The 25,950-nt window shown below is 35.8% G+C and overlaps 3 protein-coding genes across 3 annotated transcripts; all 3 read right to left on the bottom strand.

Annotated features, from left to right (window-relative positions):
• Positions 1–353: 353 nt before the first annotated feature.
• On the bottom strand, positions 354–3,114 carry LOC130947687 (protein DETOXIFICATION 12-like). Its single transcript, XM_057876387.1, has 7 exons — positions 2,747–3,114; positions 1,905–2,449; positions 1,729–1,815; positions 1,600–1,656; positions 1,260–1,498; positions 976–1,181; positions 354–729 (listed from the first exon to the last, which is right to left on the bottom strand). Exons 1-7 carry the CDS (start codon positions 3,008–3,010, stop codon positions 667–669), a joined length of 1,461 nt encoding a protein of 486 aa, XP_057732370.1. The 5' UTR covers positions 3,011–3,114; the 3' UTR covers positions 354–666.
• Positions 3,115–13,687: 10,573 nt separating this feature from the next.
• On the bottom strand, positions 13,688–15,356 carry LOC130950229 (protein FAR1-RELATED SEQUENCE 5-like). Its single transcript, XM_057878752.1, has 3 exons — positions 15,086–15,356; positions 13,903–14,864; positions 13,688–13,807 (listed from the first exon to the last, which is right to left on the bottom strand). Exons 1-3 carry the CDS (start codon positions 15,354–15,356, stop codon positions 13,688–13,690), a joined length of 1,353 nt encoding a protein of 450 aa, XP_057734735.1.
• A 7,606-nt stretch (positions 15,357–22,962) lies between these two features.
• LOC130950228 (protein FAR1-RELATED SEQUENCE 5-like) lies at positions 22,963–25,410 on the bottom strand. Its single transcript, XM_057878751.1, has 3 exons — positions 25,216–25,410; positions 23,905–23,964; positions 22,963–23,805 (listed from the first exon to the last, which is right to left on the bottom strand). The coding sequence occupies exons 1-3, from the start codon at positions 25,408–25,410 to the stop codon at positions 22,963–22,965; spliced, it is 1,098 nt and encodes a 365-aa protein (XP_057734734.1).
• Positions 25,411–25,950: the final 540 nt, after the last annotated feature.

The raw sequence follows: 25,950 nt of genomic DNA, 5'->3' as shown, positions 1-25,950 counted from the left end.
TTAATATTTTACAAAAACTTATATATTCTGTCAAATTAAATCATTTCTCCCTGACTTCGTGACTGGTCTGTCTTTATGTTTCGTTTCGGAGTTAGATTCATTCAAATTTACAAAAACACTTAAATCATATTTGGGACAATTTTTTTCATTTTATTTATAAATTATGGTTTAAAACCAAGATTTATAAAATTTTATTATTTAGTCGTGATTATATATGTTTGATAGAGACAAGGTTTATGAATAGTTTTCTAATTTGTGATTTTAAACAAGTATATATAAAAGAATGCTAGAGAGGCAGTAACTTTTATGATTTGTAACTATCAAATACTGTTATTGGTGTGAAATTGATGTGAAATTTTATTCAATAACTCATTTTTTTTTACTAATTATTTCAAAATTTAACAAAATTGCTGACTCTACACTTTTTCGTATATATATTTGAAAAAGAGCTGCATATTATTGTATATGATTTCAAGTTCTGGAGGGGTAACGGTTACAAGGCCTTGGGATTGTTTGATGACACGTGGCGTCCATAAATATGATGTGTCATTGTGTCAGGTTGCATGCTCAATTAACCCTCTCAAATGAACACATGTTCCTTGGTCAAATGTTCTTAAAGCTTAACACTCATGAATCATCATCAAAATTCAACAAATGACCAGCTTCTCATACCAATGTAGTGTCTGCTGAAAATTGACCCTCAAATATTCTCGTTCTTGCTTTAATTGCCTGCATTATCAAGACCACACAATTTTATAAGAGAATCAAGGTGGAAACTCTGGTGCAGTCGACCTCATATGAAATTAATAATTGAGAGTCGTTAAATAATTTGACTAATTTGACTAAATTTTTATCTAATAACTCTCAACTATCAACTTCACGTGAAGTCAACTGCATCTGAGTTTTTGCCGGAAATCAAATGATGCAACTGATGCATTATCAAGACAGATAAATTAAAGAGGGTAGAGGACATACTTGTTGTTCCCAATTGATGCAACTTGTTATGATAGCAAGTAGAGAAACTTGAAGAAAAGATCCAGTTTGTATACCAACCCAAAGTCCTATTCCTCTCAGTTTCACCCAAAATGCCAATGTGGCAGCAGCTGGAATCCCACAGAGGTAGAATGCTCCAAGATTCACATAAACACCTAAGTGCTGCCATCCACAACCTCTAGCAACCCCTATTATTAACCAAACACAAATCATGACGAACCATGTCTCATAAGAGTCAGCACAATATAATTTATTAATTAAATCACCTGAAAGAAAACCTTGCATGCTGTCAAATATGACTGAGAGACAGACCAAAGGAGCCATGACAGTTACATAATCAACAACTTCCTTCTCACTGCTGAAAACATATCCAAAGATGTGGCGGCAGCTGAAGAGAGTTGCACTTACTACACTTGTCTCCATCATTGCAAGACACATTGCTGCCATCACCACAATCCGGGCAGCCTCTGGATTCCCAGCTCCTAGTTCATTTGAAATCCTTGTGCTGTCATCATCACCATACACACGGAATTAATAATCATGATTCCATTGACACATGCATTTGGATTTTGTAGAATGAATGCTTTTGTGAATTATGATTTGAACCTTGCTGCAGCACCAATTCCAAAAGGGATACAATACACAGTTGAAATGGTATTAAGACTGCACAGAAAGAAAGTCACAGAATATTAGTGCAATCACAACAAAAAGATGAAAGAAGAGTAACTAACATACCAAACTGATAGTACTGAAGTTTCAAGTTGTGGATTTGGTAACAGCCCAGATAGCAAGATTATCAGCTCAAATGACCACCATTCAAGACTACATGAACACACTGAATTATTACAGAAATCTTTTGGAAAAAAGAAACTATTTATAGTTGAAGAGAGATGTGTATATATATATATCACCAAATCATTACTGCAGAAGGGACTGCAAATCGAAAGAACTCGCGAGTTCCTTGGAATATGTCCATGGAGAGTGGAGCTCTTGTTTTGGCACATGCTGAAGAGTATCTCATGTATAATCCAAGAATGATGACATTCAACCAGATTGAGATGCTAAATGATAAAGCACCACCAACATTCTTGAGTTGAGTCTTGAACACCAATGCCCAACAAAGAAGTATGTGGACACAAAAGACTACACAAGAGGTTATCAACATAGGAAGAAGCAAGCTTTGCATTTGGAAGTATCGAACTAATGGCTGCAGAATTGAGTATGCCAAAAGTGCTGGAACAAGCCAAAGCAAGAACTTTGCTGCTTCATGAGCAATCATAGGGTCCTGACCAAGGAACACTAGTATCTGTTCAATGTTGATCCAAATGAAAGACAGAGGAACAGACACCAATATTAGACAGAAGATGGCAGTGTATGTTTGCTTTCCAATTCTTTGGTATTGCTGAGCTCCATAAGCCTGTCCACAAGTAGTTTCCAGACCACTAGCCATCCCTAACTGTTCATATGTAAGGGATAGTTCATAGTTGTTAAACAGATCAATCAACTAATTGCAGAGATTCAATGCTTTACTCATACTACAAATCATATTTGGTATTCTTATATAGAGTGACATGTACAAAATGGACCCCACTGAAGTCATAATAATTCCATGTAACATGACCTCACAAAGACTAATGCTTTATTGATATGACCCTATAGTTTATGTGCATTGAAGAATGAAGATTGAACAAGTTTCAGATTCATAATCACAAAAAAGGAAGAAGAATGCATGGTGGAGGAGGTTAGAACTTACAAGAAGGCTGAAACCAGTGACAGTAGAAAGGGAGAAAGCTAAGGCGGTGGCAGAGAGATAAAGCTCACCAAGGTGACCAACCATCATGATAGATACAATCTGTAGAAGATACTGGAAGGCTGTAACAGCTACCATAGGACCTGCTATGATGCAAATACTCTTCAGTTCTTGGATTAAGCTTTTCCATGTTACTCCTCTTCTTCTTTTTCTCTCTAGTTCTTTCTCTCTAGGTGCCAGTAGGGGCTCCTCCATGTTCATAGTCATATAGAACAACACACACAAGTTTGATTCCCTCTTTCTTTCTTTCTTTCTTTTATGTGGTAAAATTTAATTTGTCTTCTTTAATCTGTCACCTACTCTGCAAGTAAGTCGTTGGAAATAATGTCCGGATATTAATCACCATATCAATAATGGCCATACATATATATTTAGTCCTGTACATGTTATTCTTTTAACAAAAAATGTTAAATCAATTTTTTTTTCCTATCAATATTAGACAATATTTTATAATAATATGTATTTTTATGTTATTATAATTTAAAATTTAATATAAAAATATTTGTATTAATTAATTATTGATTAAAAATCATAATTTTTATTAATCATGTCGTATTATTTTTTATTATATAGATTTATTTACTAAAACTTTTTATATCAGTTGACTAAGAATATTGACTTAAAATAACTAAAACATAAAATTCAATCCTATTTCTGGTACTAATTCGAATTTTCATAAAAAAGTTTGTACATTACATAAAATCAATTTTCACATGAGATTGTTCATTTATATAAATGGATAAATTTTTTTAAAAAAAATTAGATACTATTATATCTTTTTAAATAACGATAACAACTAATTTGTTTAATTTTTTACCAAAATTTGACACAAGAATTGATATATCTAACAAAATAAATAATTATGAAATAATTTGGTGATTAAGATTTTTAAGAATTAAATTATCCAACTACAAATTTTTAGAAAATTAATTTGGAATATTAGTATGCATTTTCTTTTAGATTTTAAAGTCCAAAGAAATAAAAAGAAACACTTTAGTCACGAAGAAATGATTTTTTTTTTTTTTTGATAAAAAATAGAGTTGGAGGAAGAATGAAAACTTTTATTATATTTATGAAAAAATGTATATTCTACATGATTTTTTTTATTAGAAAAAATAATTTTTACTCTTTATTATAGCTTTTCCTGGTGAAAAAACCATTCATCGATTGGCCTTGGACATTTAAAGCAAAACGTTAAGCAATAAACACTCATTATGTTTTAGAGTTTAATTAGGTAGTTAATTTTTTGGATTTAGCTAACATCTATAATGATTAGTATAAGTTTTTAATATTTTTTAATAAATATAAAACAAATATATTAAAAACTTTTTTTTGTATTTTTAATAACAAATTTTAATTTACAATTTTAACATATATTTTTTAGACACAACATAACTAAATTCTAGTTTTTTTAAGTTAATATCAATTATTTATTTTTTTTTACTTTAAATTTTAGATCATAGTCTAAATTTTAAATACTAAACTCTAAAAAATAATAAAGTTATTAAAATTTAATTTCTTAAAGAATTCGTAATAAATACCAAATAAATAAACTGCCACATAATACAAATTAGTAACTACTATCTTTCTAAAAAAAAATCTACTTTTAATGAGCTTAACACCAAAAAACAACCAGTATATTGACATCCCTTTTTTTCATTTAAAGAAAACTTACCGTCACAAATTAATTGGTCATGCACAAGCTGAAATAAACGATGATTGGTTGATTTGGAGTACTATGACTAGGGTTCGAAGTAAAATGAGTTGAGTTAGACCAAACTTAAGCTTGGCTCATAAGAATTGAATTTGGCTCACGACTTAACTCGTTAACAATTGAACTTATTTTTTAAGTTTAAACTCGACTTACTGAAAGTTCACGAAATGGTTCAAATAATAAGAATATAATCTATAATTATATATCAATAATTATAATTTATATATTTTAAAAATATTTAAAAAGATCAATTTTATATATTGTTTATCTATCAATAAATTATAAATTTTTTATTTATATCCTACATCAAAATTATATATAAAAAATAAATATAAAATTTTAAATAATTAAGATCATTAATATATATAATTATATATTACTATTTCTTTATGGGATCCCGCTAGGGAAACAATGAGATATGTATACAATAGCTACAATGGGCTCTTTATTAGGCCCAAATTAAAATTAAACCAAAAAATTAATCCTAATCCTATTATGGTTGTTTACTTTAACACACTACCATATTTTTACTATTTACAATTTTTCCCCAAATCTCCAAATCCCTTTTGTTTCGCTGATTGTTTCCCCAAATCCCCAATCCCTTTTGTTTCGCTGGTTGTTTCCCCAAATACCCGTTCGCCGTTTCTCCTCCCAATATTCAAACCCTCCTAAATCCTTGCAGAGACCCGTGAGAGCGTTAGAACGCTGAGCCCCGCAACCTGCAAGCAAGGAAGGTCACAGGCGAGCCCAAGCGACCTGTTCCTTTCCCAACCAGCACGGTGCCGTCGCTGAACAACCGGCATTCGCTGCAACCCAGCTGCCGGGCGTGAAGCCGTCGATCAGAACAGCGGCGTGGGAGATCTCACCGCCGAACTAAACATCTTGCGAGTATTCCGTCACCGGGGCCCATAGTCTCTGAGCAAAGAAGCAACCGACCTTCAAGAAATACCCGCTTGCTACTGAACGGGGTCACCGGAAAGCGATCGAACATCTTGACCGGAAGAATCCTAACCATCCAAGGTAAGTGGGTGAGGTTGTTCAGTTTCTGATTAGTAATTGTGGTTGCATGTTTGATTAGGGATAGATTTTGTTGATGAAATACGTGATTAGCCATGGTGGAATAGCAGTAGGAGCCATTTTTGTAGTTAGTCTATGTTGTTGAAGTTCTTCATGATTTTATTTTAGCGCGGGAAAGGTTGGAAAAGTTTGGGATCGTGTTTATATATGAGTTAATTTTGAATATTTTTTGTCTTTTTCCGTGTGGACCATGTGCATGTAACGTGACGTATAGTGGCTGACCATCGTTGAATATTGGTTAATATTTGTTGGATGGTTAGTTTTGCAAATATTGAGGGATAAGAAACCCTTTTAATAGAAACCCTTTTATGCCTACCTGCTTCAACATCATCCCACCTTACCTGTAGGATAAGAACTTCTTGTTACCTTCTATTTTGATATAGAAAAAAGAAAAGTAATGACCACAACATAGACCTGACTAATAACTATGAATAGAAAATAAGGAATCTATTTTGATGTCAATGTGCTAACAAAGCAAACAAATTTATATTTATATAGGTACTCCAGCTGAAATTTCCTAATTAAACATGCAAACAGTCTAATCAGATGGATGATAACCAAAAACGAGTGATAAAGATGTCACTCGCAATAAGTAGACTACTCTACTGTTATTGGTTTTATTTCTCTCATGTGAAGCCAACAGATTAGGCTGTCATCATCATTGTGAATTTTGAAATTAAAATAATAGCTGACTTTTATGTTTTCTACCTTGGACTGCCATGGCTTATGGTTTAGGTACCTAGAATTTCAAAAGCATCTTTTGATCAGGATTAAAGTTATTTTTATATATGAATGAGTGGAGATTACTGTAATGGTTTATTCCAATTTTATCAACTTTGACAACAATACCAATGAATGCTAATTTAAAATTTTAAAATATGAAATTGTACTGGGGAGTGGCTTTGATAAAAGTAGTATTAGTATTGGGAAAATGCAATAAGAATAAAGCACGTATAATAAAAAATTAAAGGCTAGAAATTGTGAGTCGGTCTAATTGCATTTTGCATGAAAAACATTTGTGATGAATAATAAAAATTGTTTATACTTATTAGATGGTAGTGGTCTTCATATATTAGATAGTTTTGTTTTAATTGATTTAATTGGGAGTGTTTTCCTAATTTTTAATTTTGTGTTCGCTTGCAGATTAGTGAGTGCTATTGTCTTTCATATTGATTGATTATTATTGTTACAAAGAGCAATTTTGTAATTGTTATGTTTTAGCTTCTACTCCAGGTTTCCCAGAATTGGTTGTCAATTTGTTAGTTGTAACCCACTTTGAGTATTGTGCCCTCTTTGTTCTTTATCTCGCTGAACTTTATCATTTTCTCTCTAGTTTCTAAATCAACCAAAAAATTGTATGGCATATACTAGTCTTGTATCTAGAGAATCCAGCAATAGAGAATCATTCATTAGTGTTTTGTAGTTTTTGCTTTTCTTTTATTAAGGTTTTGTGAATTGTGAGTGCTATGTGACGAGGATAATTGTGGTTAAATGGGGTCGGATCAAGCACTATATACCAGAACTACCACTTTATGAGAGTCATTATTTGATCATGTGATTGACTCTTGAGAATTGTGTGGTGTATATGTGTAGTGTATACTTGCTCCTTCATATTACCTAATCTTATTCCTATGATCATTTTGTATGCTGTTGATCTTATTTATTTATTTATTTGTTTATTTATTTTTTTTTATATTCATTGGTCCTGGTTATTGGATAAAATTAATGTGGCTGACCTTGTTACTTACTTTGGATGAACACTCAGTGTGTGATCTTACATGGCCACTTTGGTATAATTTTTTCCACAGTGTGAATTCAGCACGACATAGCACTGCTAGATGCTGGCATATTAAATTACATTGCTTTCATTGTAAACAGAATTGTTTTCTTTTCTGCAATACGAAAAATTTGAATGTATTTCTTATATAGTATTAACCATTTTTTTAATTATTAACTGCCCATGGAATTGATTTTGAAACCATCTTGGATTGTTGCTCGAATTGAGGGTAGAATGAGAGTCGAGTGTTAGAAGTGAGGGGATTTTGTTTTAATACTTTTCCTGTAAGTAATTAGTGATCGCAATAATGCAGCAAGTTGAAAACAGCAACTACAGCTGACCAAGCAAAAGACAAACCTATCTCTAAACCGGCCGAAGACAAAACCAGATGGGTAAAAAGGTATCCCGTTGATTACTAGATTAAATGAACATATATGGGTTTTTATTACCACCTTCTGCTGATCCATATTTGTTTTGCTCAAAAGAAACTAGTGGAGACGCGTTGCTCACCTTGCTACATTAACAACTTATTTACCCACTTGGAACGACATAATGAGCAAGGTAAGTTAGCTGAGATTGAGGCCATTGAATTTGATTTCCTGCGCCGGGTACCACAATGGCATGTGAAGCAGAGCATCATGCTCCAATTAGCAAGGGCCTATGACGTGGAGACAGATACTCTCAGGGTAGACGCCAGTGACATTCACATTACTGCAGAACTTATCGGCAATGTATTCGGCATACCTTCTAGAGGTTAGTGTAAATTATGTAAGGTGTAAAGCTTTCGCTGTGTGGTAAAGCTTATTCCAATGTTGACATGCAGTGATACTGGTAAAATATTTTGTTTCGCGCAGGAGAGCCAATTCCCGAGCTGCAGAAAACAGATGAAGCACATTTGGCAATTAAGAGACAATTTCAGAAGAAAATCACAACCCAACTGCGGGACTTTGTATTTGCTTGTCCAATGGAGACTGAGCAACAGAGGATGACATTTAGAAGGTACTTCATCATGGTTGTTTTGAAGATGTTTCTGAACCCCACAAGCCAACAGACTATTTCTCCGTGGCACCTCCCTCCAATATTGGATGTCTCGAACCCTAGGAGGTTTCATTGGCCATATCACATATTACATTGGCTGCGAGAAGCAATAAGGAAATTCCAAGACGAGAACCGGGAAACATGTGGGGGGTGCATGTTTGTGTTGTTGGTAATGGCAATAAATTATTTAGATTTAAAACATATCTACGGCTTTAGGTTTATTTCCTAACATGTAGGATATTTCTTTATAGGTTTTGTACTTCCACCGATTAAAGCATGGTCCATTGCATGCATGTAGAGTACCCGAGCCTTGGATTGTTGAATGGACCACAAATGAACTTGATATGAAGGCCGATTATGTTATCTCACAGGTTCAAATTCTAATAATGTATTTTTTGATAATCCAGTTGATCAATAATGCAAATGGCTGTTCACCTTGATTTTTTTTTCATGTCTATATTGCACAATGTTGAACACACAGGGCTGCATAATCAACAATGCAAGGAACCGGAGAAAAAAACAAGCATAGTTCGAGTGAATCAGTTAACGAGAGAGGACGGTGTAAAGGACACGGACTGACACTGACCAATCACCATCAACCCAACGGAAGACTTCACCTCATCCAAGCTACAAGAAGGCGAAAAAGGTGATTTGCTTTTCTTTTGATAGCTCGTGAGCTCATTTATTGGTTCTTTACCTGTGTGGTAGGATGCTTGATCCTTATCATAGAATCTGCTATTACAAAATCCTAAATTAACTTCCTTATGTGGCTGCATAGTCTGTTTTGATACATGGTGGTTATAAATGAACGCTTGGCAGAGCTGAATTCAATGCCCGTGAATGATGATTACATGCTCTTATGTTGAAAGCTTGTTTGAATACAGTTGCTGTGTCTTATTTTTAATAAGCGTTAAATTGAGTTGATTTTGTTAATTCAGAATACCATAATTAGGTTATAATCTGAACTTGATAGATAACTTATGATTTCTTTATTTGGATGGTTTCTTATGTATGAAACATTTGCTTTATGGGGCTGCCTATTTGGTTGACTGTAATTGAGGATGTTCACTGTAATATGGTTATTGATGTTCACTATATTATTGCTTGAGATGGTTAATTTTGATGAACGAATATGTTTGTTCAGTTTTCTTAGCGCGTTAAAGTTAAAATTATTTTTTCCATCTGTTTGTTGTCTCATGTTGAACACACAGGGTGGTCTAGTCAACAATCAAATGAAAGAGAAAAAATATAAGAAACAGTCTTCGACTAAAGCAGTTAATGAGAAAGCAGGGTGTAAGATGCCTTGCAAGGACACTGATCAATCTCCGTCTATCCAATGCAAGACTACATCTCACCCAAGATAAGGAGTCAGATAAGGTGATATGCTTTCTTTATGATAGGTCATGTTATAAATTGAATTGGATGTTCACTTCATGATTTCTAATTAATTTTGGTTTAATATCTTCATGCATCCTTCTTAATATTTTCATGCATCCTACGTAATCTTCATTGGCTGGTGTGCAACATGCTGTGATCTGCATGTAGTTGTTTATCAGGATAACCTGCGTCATTATCGTGTTTGTTTATTTCTGCATTCAAATGACAATATCTATGATGAAGAGTTTCAGTATTTTATATGCAAGTGACGATATACAATTGATTACCCCACAGGAATCCAAGAGAGGCACGAGGAAAAGGTTCCTGTCCGCAAAAGCCTTTCTAGACGCGGCAGCAGAGAAGCAATTGGAAAAGAAAATTTAGCAGGAAGCAATGCTGCACCATTGGTAGTGCCAGATTCTGATGATGATGATGACGTGCCGCTTGCTAGAAGGATACGGTTATTCCAACGGCAGCCTCCACCACATGATGTGAAACAAGCAGATCCCGTCTTCAAGGGCAATCATAATAGTCCGCAGGAAGCAAAAACTGACCAAAAAAATGGATCTCCACGCACACCGCCAACAGCACTTGTCCAGCTCAGTGACTATGATTTTGACCGGCTAGTGGTTTCTAGATTACATTGCTGTATGCTTCTCTTCTTTATAATTCATACCCATGCCATGTGATTACCTGTCTAGCTAGGCATAACTTGTAATTTTAGCTAACTACATGTTGCATTCGTTTGTAGGGAGTTCGACATCTCGATCGTTCAGTGTCCTGAATTTGAGCAAGTATTCAATAGTGTTGAACAGGGGCGCGAAACAAATGCCATCATCATGCAGCCCCTGCAAACGCTCTTGCCAAACAAATCAAACTACCATACACCGAGTCCAGGGAGACCGAGCTTTCACTCGGTTTAACACAGTTTGAGAAGACTCCTACCCTTCCCCATTACATTCAATTCATCCAACCCTGAAAAATATAAAATTGGGGGAGACTAAGGAGGAACAAATCAGAACATGGATCGTTAGCTCGTCCTTGGACAAAGATCAAAATTTAGCTAAGTATGAAGGGCGAGAGTACATGGTATTACAAAGGAAGGACTTATGGACCTTGAAACCCCGCAGTTGGGTCGACAGCTGCGTAAGTACATTAACTTAATCATGAGTTTTTATTCACCATCTGTATATTAGGGTGCAGCTTTTACTAGCTAAATAAATTGTGTAGGTAATTCAATGGATGTGCTACTCTTTTAACGACACTGACTCATCTAGATTCAAGCGAGACTTCTATTGCGTGTGTCCTGGAATATTGGTAACTACATTTTTCTGGTTACAGTTTCGAAGAGATTTCATCGGGATTCTTACTATGTGTGTGAATTTGCAGGAATTCGTCACACGAGATGATAACCTTGCTTCATTTAATGACGATGTGACACCAATTTATGCTGGTCTTAGTCCAAGCTTTGGTGAGGATAATAGGTTCTTTGACAAGACAGTGGCAGCAAAGAGAAATTGGGTGAGTTGCTGTTTTGCTTTGAACTGTTTGTATCCTCATTGAACCCGGTATTGGTTTATGCGGCTAGTTTATTAATTTCCCACAATTTATTTCCAATCCCTAACCCGGGTTTGCTAATTCATCTAAAACTTACATGTTTAAATCTGGAACGGGGGGTCACTGTGTCCAATTTTTCGATGTATTGGGTTGATTGACTTTAGCATACTATGCTGTTGGAATGAGGTTGTCAAATAATTCGAGCATGTTTGGTTATTGAATGCTGTTTGGATATGAATAAGTTTTTTTGGGGATTTCCTTTTCTCATTTGTACTGTTTGGTGTAGTGGTTATTTCCTTATTGTTGGAGGGGCCATTGGTGGGTATATGCATTTGAGGTGAATGCGAAGCGCATAGTTATACTCGACAGTTTACATTCTGCACCAGAAGATGACACACGGGATAAACTCGATGCATATGTGGTAAGAAACTGTACTTTTTTTATTCAAAATATAGCTATGTTATTTAATTCAATATGATGTTGTTCCACTATGTTCATTCCATGGTTTTCAGGGGAGACTGTGTGAGGATATGGCAAGCATTGCTATACCTGGATTCGTTCGGACTCCGTATGGCCCAGCTCGTTCCTACGCTAGGGTTCCAAAGCAACCGAACAAGTGAGATGAAAATATAACCCAAATCTGAGGCTTCTTAAAATTTCTTTCAATAATTGAAAAAGTAATATTGTTTTCCTGTAGCTTTGACTGTGGCATGTGTGCTATTAAGTTCATTGAAAGTTGGAAAGAAGATCGTGAACTTTACGAATGGGACGAGGTTTGTTAAATAAACACTTTCATAATTCTAATTATTCGTGCTGTACAAAAAAAACACGGTAACGATTCTTAACACTTGGTTGCCTGATAAACCTATGCACAGGATTCACTCAGTTCATACCGGATGGAGTTGATGCTAGACATAATTTGTGGCCCACACAATGCATTGGTTCATCAGCTTGTTTCATTATTGAGTGAAACGGTTAAACCCGTTCTTCGCAATGCACCACGGAACAAGAAGAAGAACGTTAGTTCACCATACACTGCACCTAGCACACGGTCATTGATTGAACGTGCGGAGGGATTACCGAAGGGGGCAATGCGCAAAGGCAGGAAGAAGTTGCTTACTTAGGATTAGTTGCAATGAAATGCACTACTTCTTCCTTACTTAGGATTAGTTGCAATGAAATGCACTACCACATTATATTGAGTTTACCTGCTGCTGAGATGCTTAGGGATTTATTTTTGTCAAATTAGAAAGACTTGATTCGAGGACATCTTTTGTTTTTCTACATTACAATGATTTGTTGGTTATGTTACCTAGAAATTATCTATCTTTTTCTATATTAGAATCCAGGATTTATCAAGACTGTTTGGTACAGTTGGCATAATTGTGGATGTTGAAATAGGTGACAACTAATCATCCACCAATATAGCTAAACTGAACATCCGATACCTTACTATACTAAACATCCAGTTTAACTAGATAAAATTCAAAACATAACAACCAAGTGTAACATAGATAAGTACTAACAGGTAACCATCCATGCTTAGAGGAAAAATGAACATCTGATTACCTATGGAAATGAACATCCACTTTTAATCTATTTTATGAGAAAATTATATTATATTTAACATGTATATCATATATGAAATCAAGCACTGGACACTTAAAACACAAATTATTTTAGTTAGTTTGATAACTATTATTTATTTGTTATTTTAGTAAAATATTTTTGCTCCGTATTATTTACTGCTGTCAAGTAAAGTATATAGTTCATCTAAAGAAATTTTGTTTTTCCTAAATATTAGTCATTTAACTAATATTTTATTTTATTCTAATTGAATTTTATTAGGCTTTCAACAGTTTTTTTTTCAACGTATGTAGTTACTGTTCATAGAATGGATATAAAATATAATTATTTATTTGTTAAAAGATTTAATGTATTGGTCAACTGTTAGCCAAAAATTAGTAGTATAGTCCTCTGGAATATTTGTTAATTTTAAGGGTTTATAAGAAAAAACTTTGATTAAAAATAAATTTTTAAGTTAATAATAATGCAGTATTGTTAGCCAAAAATTAGTAGTATAGTCTTCTGGAAGCATGTAGAATTAAGGTACAACTTTATTAAATTATCTGGTATATTACAGAATAACCACCAAATATACGCATTATGCATTAAGTCTACACGAAATAAAAATAGTAAAATGGTTTGTTCTAACTAATGTAAAAAGGTTTCTTGCAAATACTAACATATGGACCTCTGCAACAGCTGCCTTAGAACCTTGAAACTAACATGAATCCTATAAATACAGAGTTGGAAAAATATACAATCTCACAACCTCGTCCAACTAATCCCACTTTTTGTTAAAGGAGCTTAACAAAGACAGGAAACCACCTGCTTGTTCGGGACCATTCAGGCCAGAAACAGCACAATGGTTTGTATCTTGAAGTGTGTGCGGACGAACCACCTGCCAAAAAAAAAAGAAAAAGTTCAAATAGTTATGTTCTACGATAGTACTATACCAAATAAACAATGAAAGTTGAGATTAAGCCAAAGATATACCGGGGGTAAATTCTTTTGTTTTCTCAGTCTTGAATTCTTGATAGACTTCTCAAGGGCAGAGCCGAGCCTCTTACTCTTTGGCCTGCCCTTTGTGGTGACCTTCGATGGGCCTTGGATGTCATCAACACTGACATCGTTCGAACTCTGTGATCCAATGTTGGTCTGAATTTCTGCCACGCTCTCGGACCTCTTTTTGGCACGGTGCGCAGCCAATTTGGCCCTTGTTTCTTCCAAAGCAACATGCATCAATGCTGTTTCTTCATCGTCACCTACAAACTCTTGGGCAACATTGTAGAAGTGTGCACACAGTCCCCTGAATGCAACATGACTCTCATCCGACCGACTGACATCATGGCTACTTTTGACATATGTATGCTTGCGCTTTATCTTTTTGCTCCATCGAGGAAGAACATAACAAGAAGGTACTTTGTACACTTTATACGAATGGAACACTTCAAGGCAGTGACAGCACAACACACCTGAACTCTCAAAGAGATTACACTCACAACGAAGCTCCTGTGTGGAACGGCCAAAGTGAACATCGTACGGAACGCATAGAATAGTATCGTTGACTAGTTTCTCCTCTTCCACCTTCACGCAGACCAATGGACCCTGTTCATCAATTGCAGAAACTCTGCAGTTAGCCTTCTTCACAAACTCAATCTGAACATCCCTAAAAATGCTCGTGGTATACTCTAGTTGAAACTGTTTCTCCATAGGCGAGGTCGTTGCACAAGGGATGACCCCCCTCGAGTCTGCAGCATCATCCTCCAGTTCCCTCTGCTCCTTGACTCCAAGCACATTGTCATATTCATGAACAAATTGAACTAAGCTAGTTTTACTGGATAAGTATCCACCGTAGAATGCGTGCATGCTCTCACTCCTTTGCGTACTCCGCATTGATGCCCAAAATTCACCCTTGAAATATATTGGGACCCACATGCGTCGGTTATCATACAAATCTACAAGAAATAAATAATCCCAAATTAAGTATAGAAAGCTTACACGAAACATATTACTGCACATGTTAAATGACCATCCACAATCACTGATATATTAAACATCCAAATGTTTGCTATAATGAACATCCAACTAATTGTCATCCAGAATTACTGATAAACTAAACATTCAAATGCCGACCAATTGCAATTAAAGCGTGAAAGGTAATCGTAAAGTAACAAACCTGACAGCCATGTGTTGTTATGTAAGTTGTACTCATCTATAAAATCAGTCCAGTCATCTTCAAATGACTCCTCCGTCCGAGAGTTCCACACAATGTCGTTTAGGTCACCGTACAAAGCTCCGTACCGGCGGTAACCCCCAAGCTTGGAAGGTAGCTTATTCATAATATGCCAGATGCACCACCGGTGACGTGTGTCAGGTAAAGTATTTTTGATCGCACGGTAAAGGGATCGACATTGATCGGTTATGATACTCTTTGGAGCAGTTCCCATGCACTTCACCCATTGGCTAAAAACCCACTCATAACTTTCGATTTCTTCATTCCCCAACAATTAAGAGACAATTTCAGAAGAAAATCACAACCCAACTGCGGGACTTTGTATTTGCTTGTCCAATGGAGACTGAGCAACAGAGGATGACATTTAGAAGGTACTTCATCATGGTTGTTTTGAAGATGTTTCTGAACCCCACAAGCCAACAGACTATTTCTCCGTGGCACCTCCCTCCAATATTGGATGTCTCGAACCCTAGGAGGTTTCATTGGCCATATCACATATTACATTGGCTGCGAGAAGCAATAAGGAAATTCCAAGACGAGAACCGGGAAACATGTGGGGGGTGCATGTTTGTGTTGTTGGTAATGGCAATAAATTATTTAGATTTAAAACATATCTACGGCTTTAGGTTTATTTCCTAACATGTAGGATATTTCTTTATAGGTTTTGTACTTCCACCGATTAAAGCATGGTCCATTGCATGCATGTAGAGTACCCGAGCCTTGGATTATTGAATGGACCACAAATGAACTTGATATGAAGGCCGATTATGTTATCTCACAGGTTCAAATTCTAATAATGTATTTTTTGATAATCCAGTTGATCAATAATGCAAATGGCTGTTCACCTTGATTTTTTTTTCATGTCTATATTGCACAATGTTGAACACACAGGGCTGCATAATCAACAATGCAAGGAACCGGAGAAAAAAGAACAAGCATAGTTCGAGTGAATCAGTTAACGAGAGAGGACGGTGTAAAAGGACACGGACTGACACTGACCAATCACCATCAACCCAACGGAAGACTTCACCTCATCCAAGCTACAAGAAGGCGAAAAAGGTGATTTGCTTTTCTTTTGATAGCTCGTGAGCTCATTTATTGGTTCTTTACCTGTGTGGTAGGATGCTTGATCCTTATCATAGAATCTGCTATTACAAAATCCTAAATTAACTTCCTTATGTGGCTGCATAGTCTGTTTTGATACATGGTGGTTATAAATGAACGCTTGGCAGAGCTGAATTCAATGCCCGTGAATGATGATTACATGCTCTTATGTTGAAAGCTTGTTTGAATACAGTTGCTGTGTCTTATTTTTAATAAGCGTTAAATTGAGTTGATTTTGTTAATTCAGAATACCATAATTAGGTTATAATCTGAACTTGATAGATAACTTATGATTTCTTTATTTGGATGGTTTCTTATGTATGAAACATTTGCTTTATGGGGCTGCCTATTTGGTTGACTGTAATTGAGGATGTTCACTGTAATATGGTTATTGATGTTCACTATATTATTGCTTGAGATGGTTAATTTTGATGAACGAATATATGTTTGTTCAGTTTTCTTAGCGCGTTAAAGTTAAAATTATTTTTTCCATCTGTTTGTTGTCTCATGTTGAACACACAGGGTGGTCTAGTCAACAATCAAATGAAAGAGAAAAAATATAAGAAACAGTCTTCGACTAAAGCAGTTAATGAGAAAGCAGGGTGTAAGATGCCTTGCAAGGACACTGATCAATCTCCGTCTATCCAATGCAAGACTACATCTCACCCAAGATATAAGGAGTCAGATAAGGTGATATGCTTTCTTTATGATAGGTCATGTTATAAATTGAATTGGATGTTCACTTCATGATTTCTAATTAATTTTGGTTTAATATCTTCATGCATCCTTCTTAATATTTTCATGCATCCTACGTAATCTTCATTGGCTGGTGTGCAACATGCTGTGATCTGCATGTAGTTGTTTATCAGGATAACCTGCGTCATTATCGTGTTTGTTTATTTCTGCATTCAAATGACAATATCTATGATGAAGAGTTTCAGTATTTTATATGCAAGTGACGATATACAATTGATTACCCCACAGGAATCCAAGAGAGGCACGAGGAAAAAGGTTCCTGTCCGCAAAAGCCTTTCTAGACGCGGCAGCAGAGAAGCAATTGGAAAAGAAAATTTAGCAGGAAGCAATGCTGCACCATTGGTAGTGCCAGATTCTGATGATGATGATGACGTGCCGCTTGCTAGAAGGATACGGTTATTCCAATGGCAGCCTCCACCACATGATGTGAAACAAGCAGATCCCGTCTTCAAGGGCAATCATAATAGTCCGCAGGAAGCAAAAACTGACCAAAAAAATGGATCTCCACGCACACCGCCAACAGCACTTGTCCAGCTCAGTGACTATGATTTTGACCGGCTAGTGGTTTCTAGATTACATTGCTGTATGCTTCTCTTCTTTATAATTCATACCCATGCCATGTGATTACCTGTCTAGCTAGGCATAACTTGTAATTTTAGCTAACTACATGTCGCATTCGTTTGTAGGGAGTTCGACATCTCGATCGTTCAGTGTCCTGAATTTGAGCAAGTATTCAATAGTGTTGAACAGGGGCGCAAAACAAATGCCATCATCATGCAGCCCCTGCAAACGCTCTTGCCAAACAAATCAAACTACCATACACCGAGTCCAGGGAGACCGAGCTTTTCACTCGGTTTAACACAGTTTGAGAAGACTCCTACCCCTTCCCCATTACATTCAATTCATCCAACCCTGAAAAATATAAAATTGGGGGAGACTAAGGAGGAACAAATCAGAACATGGATCGTTAGCTCGTCCTTGGACAAAGATCAAAATTTAGCTAAGTATGAAGGGCGAGAGTACATGGTATTACAAAGGAAGGACTTATGGACCTTGAAACCCCGCAGTTGGGTCGACAGCTGCGTAAGTACATTAACTTAATCATGAGTTTTTATTCACCATCTGTATATTAGGGTGCAGCTTTTACTAGCTAAATAAATTGTGTAGGTAATTCAATGGATGTGCTACTCTTTTAACGACACTGACTCATCTAGATTCAAGCGAGACTTCTATTGCGTGTGTCCTGGAATATTGGTAACTACATTTTTCTGGTTACAGTTTCGAAGAGATTTCATCGGGATTCTTACTATGTGTGTGAATTTGCAGGAATTCGTCACACGAGATGATAACCTTGCTTCATTTAATGACGATGTGACACCAATTTATGCTGGTCTTAGTCCAAGCTTTGGTGAGGATAATAGGTTCTTTGACAAGACAGTGGCAGCAAAGAGAAATTGGGTGAGTTGCTGTTTTGCTTTGAACTGTTTGTATCCTCATTGAACCCGGTATTGGTTTATGCGGCTAGTTTATTAATTTCCCACGATTTATTTCCAATCCCTAACCCGGGTTTGCTAATTCATCTAAAACTTACATGTTTAAATCTGGAACGGGGGGTCACTGTGTCCAATTTTTCGATGTATTGGGTTGATTGACTTTAGCATACTATGCTGTTGGAATGAGGTTGTCAAATAATTCGAGCATGTTTGGTTATTGAATGCTGTTTGGATATGAATAAGTTTTTTTGGGGATTTCCTTTTCTCATTTTGTACTGTTTGGTGTAGTGGTTATTTCCTTATTGTTGGAGGGGCCATTGGTGGGTATATGCATTTGAGGTGAATGCGAAGCGCATAGTTATACTCGACAATTTACATTCTGCACCAGAAGATGACACACGGGATAAACTCGATGCATATGTGGTAAGAAACTGTACTTTTTTTATTCAAAATATAGCTATGTTATTTAATTCAATATGATGTTGTTCCACTATGTTCATTCCATGGTTTTCAGGGGAGACTGTGTGAGGATATGGCAAGCATTGCTATACCTGGATTCGTTCGGACTCCGTACGGCCCAGCTCGTTCCTACGCTAGGGTTCCAAAGCAACCGAACAAGTGAGATGAAAATATAACCCAAATCTGAGGCTTCTTAAAATTTCTTTCAATAATTGAAAAAGTAATATTGTTTTCCTGTAGCTTTGACTGTGGCATGTGTGTTATTAAGTTCATTGAAAGTTGGAAAGAAGATCGTGAACTTTACGAATGGGACGAGGTTTGTTAAATAAACACTTTCATAATTCTAATTATTCGTGCTGTACAAAAAAAACACGGTAACGATTCTTAACTTGGTTGCCTGATAAACCTATGCACAGGATTCACTCAGTTCATACCGGATGGAGTTGATGCTAGACATAATTTGTGGCCCCACACAATTGGTTCATCAGCTTGTTTCATTATTGAGTGAAACGGTTAAACCCGTTCTTCGCAATGCACCACGGAACAAGAAGAAGAACGTTAGTTCACCATACACTGCACCTAGCACACGGTCATTGATTGAACGTGCGGAGGGATTACCGAAGGGGGCAATGCGCAAAGGCAGGAAGAAGTTGCTTACTTAGGATTAGTTGCAATGAAATGCACTACTTCTTCCTTACTTAGGATTAGTTGCAATGAAATGCACTACCACATTATTTGAGTTTACCTGCTGCTGAGATGCTTAGGGATTTATTTTGTCAAATTAGAAAGACTTGATTCGAGGACATCTTTTGTTTTTCTACATTACAATGATTTGTTGGTTATGTTACCTAGAAATTATCTATCTTTTTCTATATTAGAATCCAGGATTTATCAAGACTGTTTGGTACAGTTGGCATAATTGTGGATGTTGAAATAGGTGACAACTAATCATCCACCAATATAGCTAAACTGAACATCCGATACCTTACTATACTAAACATCCAGTTTAACTAGATAAAATTCAAAACATAACAACCAAGTGTAACATAGATAAGTACTAACAGGTAACCATCCATGCTTAGAGGAAAAATGAACATCAGATTACCTATGGAAATGAACATCCACTTTTAATCTATTTTATGAGAAAATTATATTATATTTAACATGTATATCATATATGAAATCAAGCACTGGACACTTAAAACACAAATTATTTTAGTTAGTTTGATAACTATTATTTATTTGTTATTTTAGTAAAATATTTTTGCTCCGTATTATTTACTGCTATCAAGTAAAGTATATAGTTCATCTAAAGAAATTTTGTTTTTCCTAAATATTAGTCATTTAAATAATATTTTATTTTATTCTAATTGAATTTTATTAGGCTTTCAACAGTTTTTTTTTCAACGTATGTAGTTACTGTTCATAGAATGGATATAAAATATAATTATTTATTTGTTAAAAGATTTAATGTATTGGTCAACTGTTAGCCAAAAATTAGTAGTATAGTCCTCTGGAATATTTGTTAATTTTAAGGGTTTATAAGAAAAAACTTTGATTAAAAAAAATTTTTAAGTTAATAATGCAGTATTGTTAGCCAAAAATTAGTAGTATAGTCTTCTGGAAGCATGTAGAATTAACGTACAACTTTATTAAATTATCTGGTATATTACAGAATAACCACCAAATATACGCATTATGCATTAAGTCTACACGAAATAAAAATAGTAAAATGGTTTGTTCTAACTAATGTAAAAAGGTTTCTTGCAAATACTAACATATGGACCTCTGCAACAGCTGCCTTAGAACCTTGAAACTAACATGAATCCTATAAATACAGAGTTGGAAAAATATACAATCTCACAACCTCGTCCAACTAATCCCACTTTTTGTTAAAGGAGCTTAACAAAGACAGGAAACCACCTGCTTGTTCGGGACCATTCAGGCCAGAAACAGCACAATGGTTTGTATCTTGAAGTGTGTGCGGACGAACCACCTGCCAAAAAAAAAAGAAAAAGTTCAAATAGTTATGTTCTACGATAGTACTATACCAAATAAACAATGAAAGTTGAGATTAAGCCAAAGATATACCGGGGGTAAATTCTTTTGTTTTCTCGGTCTTGAATTCTTGATAGACTTCTCAAGGGCAGAGCCGAGCCTCTTACTCTTTGGCCTGCCCTTTGTGGTGACCTTCGATGGGCCTTGGATGTCATCAACACTGACATCGTTCGAACTCTGTGATCCAATATTGGTCTGAATTTTTGCCACGCTCTCGGACCTCTTTTTGGCACGGTGCGCAGCCAATTTGGCCCTTGTTTCTTCCAAAGCAACATGCATCAATGCTGTTTCTTCATCGTCACCTACAAACTCTTGGGCAACATTGTAGAAGTGTGCACACAGTCCCCTGAATGCAACATGACTCTCATCCGACCGACTGACATCATGGCTACTTTTGACATATGTATGCTTGCGCTTTATCTTTTTGCTCCATCGAGGAAGAACATAACAAGAAGGTACTTTGTACACTTTATACGAATGGAACACTTCAAGGCAGTGACAGCACAACACACCTGAACTCTCAAAGAGATTACACTCACAACGAAGCTCCTGTGTGGAACGGCCAAAGTGAACATCGTACGGAACGCATAGAATAGTATCGTTGACTAGTTTCTCCTCTTCCACCTTCACGCAGACCAATGGACCCTGTTCATCAATTGCAGAAACTCTGCAGTTAGCCTTCTTCACAAACTCATCTGAACATCCCTAAAAATGCTCGTGGTATACTCTAGTTGAAACTGTTTCTCCATAGGCGAGGTCGTTGCACAAGGGATGACCCCCCTCGAGTCTGCAGCATCATCCTCCAGTTCCCTCTGCTCCTTGACTCCAAGCACATTGTCATATTCATGAACAAATTGAACTAAGCTAGTTTTACTGGATAAGTATCCACCGTAGAATGCGTGCATGCTCTCACTCCTTTGCGTACTCCGCATTGATGCCCAAATTCACCCTTGAAATATATTGGGACCCACATGCGTCGGTTATCATACAAATCTACAAGAAATAAATAATCCCAAATTAAGTATAGAAAGCTTACACGAAACATATTACTGCACATGTTAAATGACCATCCACAATCACTGATATATTAAACATCCAAATGTTTGCTATAATGAACATCCAACTAATTGTCATCCAGAATTACTGATAAACTAAACATTCAAATGCCGACCAATTGCAATTAAAGCGTGAAAGGTAATCGTAAAGTAACAAACCTGACAGCCATGTGTTGTTATGTAAGTTGTACTCATCTATAAAATCAGTCCAGTCATCTTCAAATGACTCCTCCGTCCGAGAGTTCCACACAATGTCGTTTAGGTCACCGTACAAAGCTCCGTACCGGCGGTAACCCCCAAGCTTGGAAGGTAGCTTATTCATAATATGCCAGATGCACCACCGGTGACGTGTGTCAGGTAAAGTATTTTTGATCGCACGGTAAAGGGATCGACATTGATCGGTTATGATACTCTTTGGAGCAGTTCCCATGCACTTCACCCATTGGCTAAAAACCCACTCATAACTTTCGATTTCTTCATTCCCCAACAATTAAGAGACAATTTCAGAAGAAAATCACAACCCAACTGCGGGACTTTGTATTTGCTTGTCCAATAGAGACTGAGCAACAGAGGATGACATTTAGAAGGTACTTCATCATGGTTGTTTTGAAGATGTTTCTGAACCCCACAAGCCAACAGACTATTTCTCCGTGGCACCTCCCTCCAATATTGGATGTCTCGAACCCTAGGAGGTTTCATTGGCCATATCACATATTACATTGGCTGCGAGAAGCAATAAGGAAATTCCAAGACGAGAACCGGGAAACATGTGGGGGGTGCATGTTTGTGTTGTTGGTAATGGCAATAAATTATTTAGATTTAAAACATATCTACGGCTTTAGGTTTATTTCCTAACATGTAGGATATTTCTTTATAGGTTTTGTACTTCCACCGATTAAAGCATGGTCCATTGCATGCATGTAGAGTACCCGAGCCTTGGATTGTTGAATGGACCACAAATGAACTTGATATGAAGGCCGATTATGTTAACTACTACGTACCTATTTGTTCTGTACGTGCTATCAATTGACACGACGTCTCCATAGTACTCATACGACGCCCTACACCTTGCATCAACCCATACTGCACTCTTAAATTTACACTCCTCATCCAACTTCACCGCGTAAAAGAAGTTCGGATTGATGTCCTTCATTCTCATGAAGTAGCTCATCATCTCCCTGACATCGACATTCACGTTGCTATTGCGGAGCCTTGCTGTTATATAGTTTCTTACATCCTTCTCTGAGAATCCCAAGTTAGAGGGGCCACCAGCCTCATTTGACAAAGCAAGGAATGTCTTATTTGGACGAATCCCAGCCTCATCATTATCCTCGATCACGCACTTCGCATGCATGGTCAGCTGCCTATACTCATGGTAGTGCACTGCCTTTCTCGGTGAACAGGGGTGTGAGTGCGTCAAGTCAACCTTGTACAAAACCCAGTCTTGCACGGCTTTATCAAACTTTACATATATCCTTGCCTTGCACCCAGCAGCTGAAATCGTATTCTTTCGCGTTGGTGCTTTAACACGAGACTCACGGATCCCGTCGCGATTACAGTGTATAGCTTGATTAATGGGAGCCTTTGTGATCTTGTCAAATGTTGTCGTCCTTATCTTAGTTGCAAATCCAGCTTTCTTTGCATAGGTCACATAAAAGTCATGCGCCATCTGTAACTGAGCAAACCGCATTCCAACTCTTGGTATCTCGTCTTCTTGTAGATTACCATGATCTGGTAACTGTATTTTATATTAATCCAAAAGAAATATTAATTACCATTAGTTATCAAATCAAACATGTACATTATGACTACACAAAAGTAAGCTAGACTACAATACCTCATCACCAAGCTCATTCTCTTCACTTTCAACATCTGTAACATCCGACAACTGTGTGGCCTAAAATTCCAAAACAAACAAAGTAACCAAAAGGAGGAAGATCCTTATCAAAACTCATTTTAATAAAATCTCTAAAACAATCACCGAAAACACATCAATAGCTACAAATCCAGCTAAGAGAATTATTTTTTCATTTCATGTATTATTTAAATAATTTCCCCCCTTCCCCCATTAAAATTTATTATTTTTTGTTATTATTTGTAGTTATCAATCTAAGAAGAATGTTAGAATCAATGTTTAAAACTTAAAAGTATGGAATAAATTATATTGTTAAATTATTATTAGATTAAACAGTTTAATTAATTTTTTTTAAATAATTTAAATAATAAATATTTATATTAAATATTTTTTTTAATTCAATGAAAATCATGAGTAATTATTTACTCCATTTTGGCTATTATTTAAGGGCTTTAATCACCCTTTAGTGGCTTCTTTTTTCACTCCATAAACAAAACTATTTTCATGTATATTTACATACACACACTCTTTTCTTCAAATGCAGGAAGAACATAAGCACACCATTCATTATAAACCACTCAAATAACTTCATAATTGGTTAATCTATGCAAATGTAGGATAAACATAACCATATAATCCCATAAGCATGAAAAATATTAAAATAACATGCAGGAAGCATATGAGCATATAACTAAAAAATATGCAGTGAGCATATAACCATATCATTACTTGATTACAACACTCATATAAGCATTTCATGGTTAGCATGTTGTAAATACAAGTATCATTCACTTCAATTCAGTAAACAAATTTAGCCACTGCATCACCCTATGGTTATTTATTTTATATACTTGCATGATCATCATGTAGGGATAGTATACGCACACCTTAGATAAAAATGAATTCATATAAGCATACCAAAAAATTAAATTATGATATCCCATCATCCATATAAGCACATAAGTCCCAGATAGGATGATTAGCAAATAAAGATGCCATTTAATTTTTATTAGACAGCTAACATTCATATAAAAAAACACGTAGAAAAATATGCTTCTTGGATATAATCATATAAACATGAAATAATTAATTAATTTCATCTAATCCTCAATGCATGTAATGATACCATTAAATATAAAACAAACATAAATTTCTTGGCATCTCAACTCATTGATTACACTTGCATGTTTCAATAACCATACAATTAAAGAACTCATTTACATTGTGACTAAATTAAAAAATTACACTCGAAATAAACATCCATGGCAGAATATGAGGATCCTAATTGCTCACCTTGTTCGACTTGTGATCGTGGCCTGCGACATCACCGGCTAAATTTTCTGGTTCGTCTGGTAAATTTTCTGAAACGTTAGAGGCTACACAAACTAACGGTTCAACTATATCGACCACCATTAATGAATTTTGGCAAGGTGATGTGCATAGAGGAGGACCCTTGCTTGAAACATGTTCTTCTTGCGATTCTGCCATTCTGAAGAAGTCAAAACCGGGTGCGTTCTGTGCGAAGGAGAAAGCAGCGCTGGTTGTGGACTGTTCTATGGTAGACGAAGGAGGAAGCCGATCAAAGAGACGCAGTGCTGGGCAGTGGATTACTATGAGAGCTGGGAAGATACGTAAGGGGCAGCCGCTTGATCAAGAAGGAGATGGCGTGGGAAGAGAAATTCTCGTACTAACCTAATTATTTGATTTGTTTTTATAATTAAGAGTGATTCTATTATTTTCAAATTTCAAATAAGAAATAATAAAATTAATTAATAACCCATAATTTATTTTTAATTTCAATTAAACCCCCATTGTATGCATTGTAGAGTAAATCTATTGTTTCCTCATACTTTTTCTTTCTTTATATATATATATATATAATAATAAAAATATAAATTAAACATATATAGAATATATATATATATACACTACAAGAAATAAGGGGTTTAGCCACACAAAAAATCGTGGCTAAACTCTAAGATAACAGTAACAACCATACATTGGCCACAAAAGAATATTTATGGCTAA

Source organism: Arachis stenosperma, chromosome 9 (genome assembly GCF_014773155.1).
Source record: "Arachis stenosperma cultivar V10309 chromosome 9, arast.V10309.gnm1.PFL2, whole genome shotgun sequence".
Taxonomy (NCBI): domain Eukaryota; kingdom Viridiplantae; phylum Streptophyta; class Magnoliopsida; order Fabales; family Fabaceae; genus Arachis; species Arachis stenosperma.
This window is presented reverse-complemented; position numbering and strand designations above follow the sequence as displayed.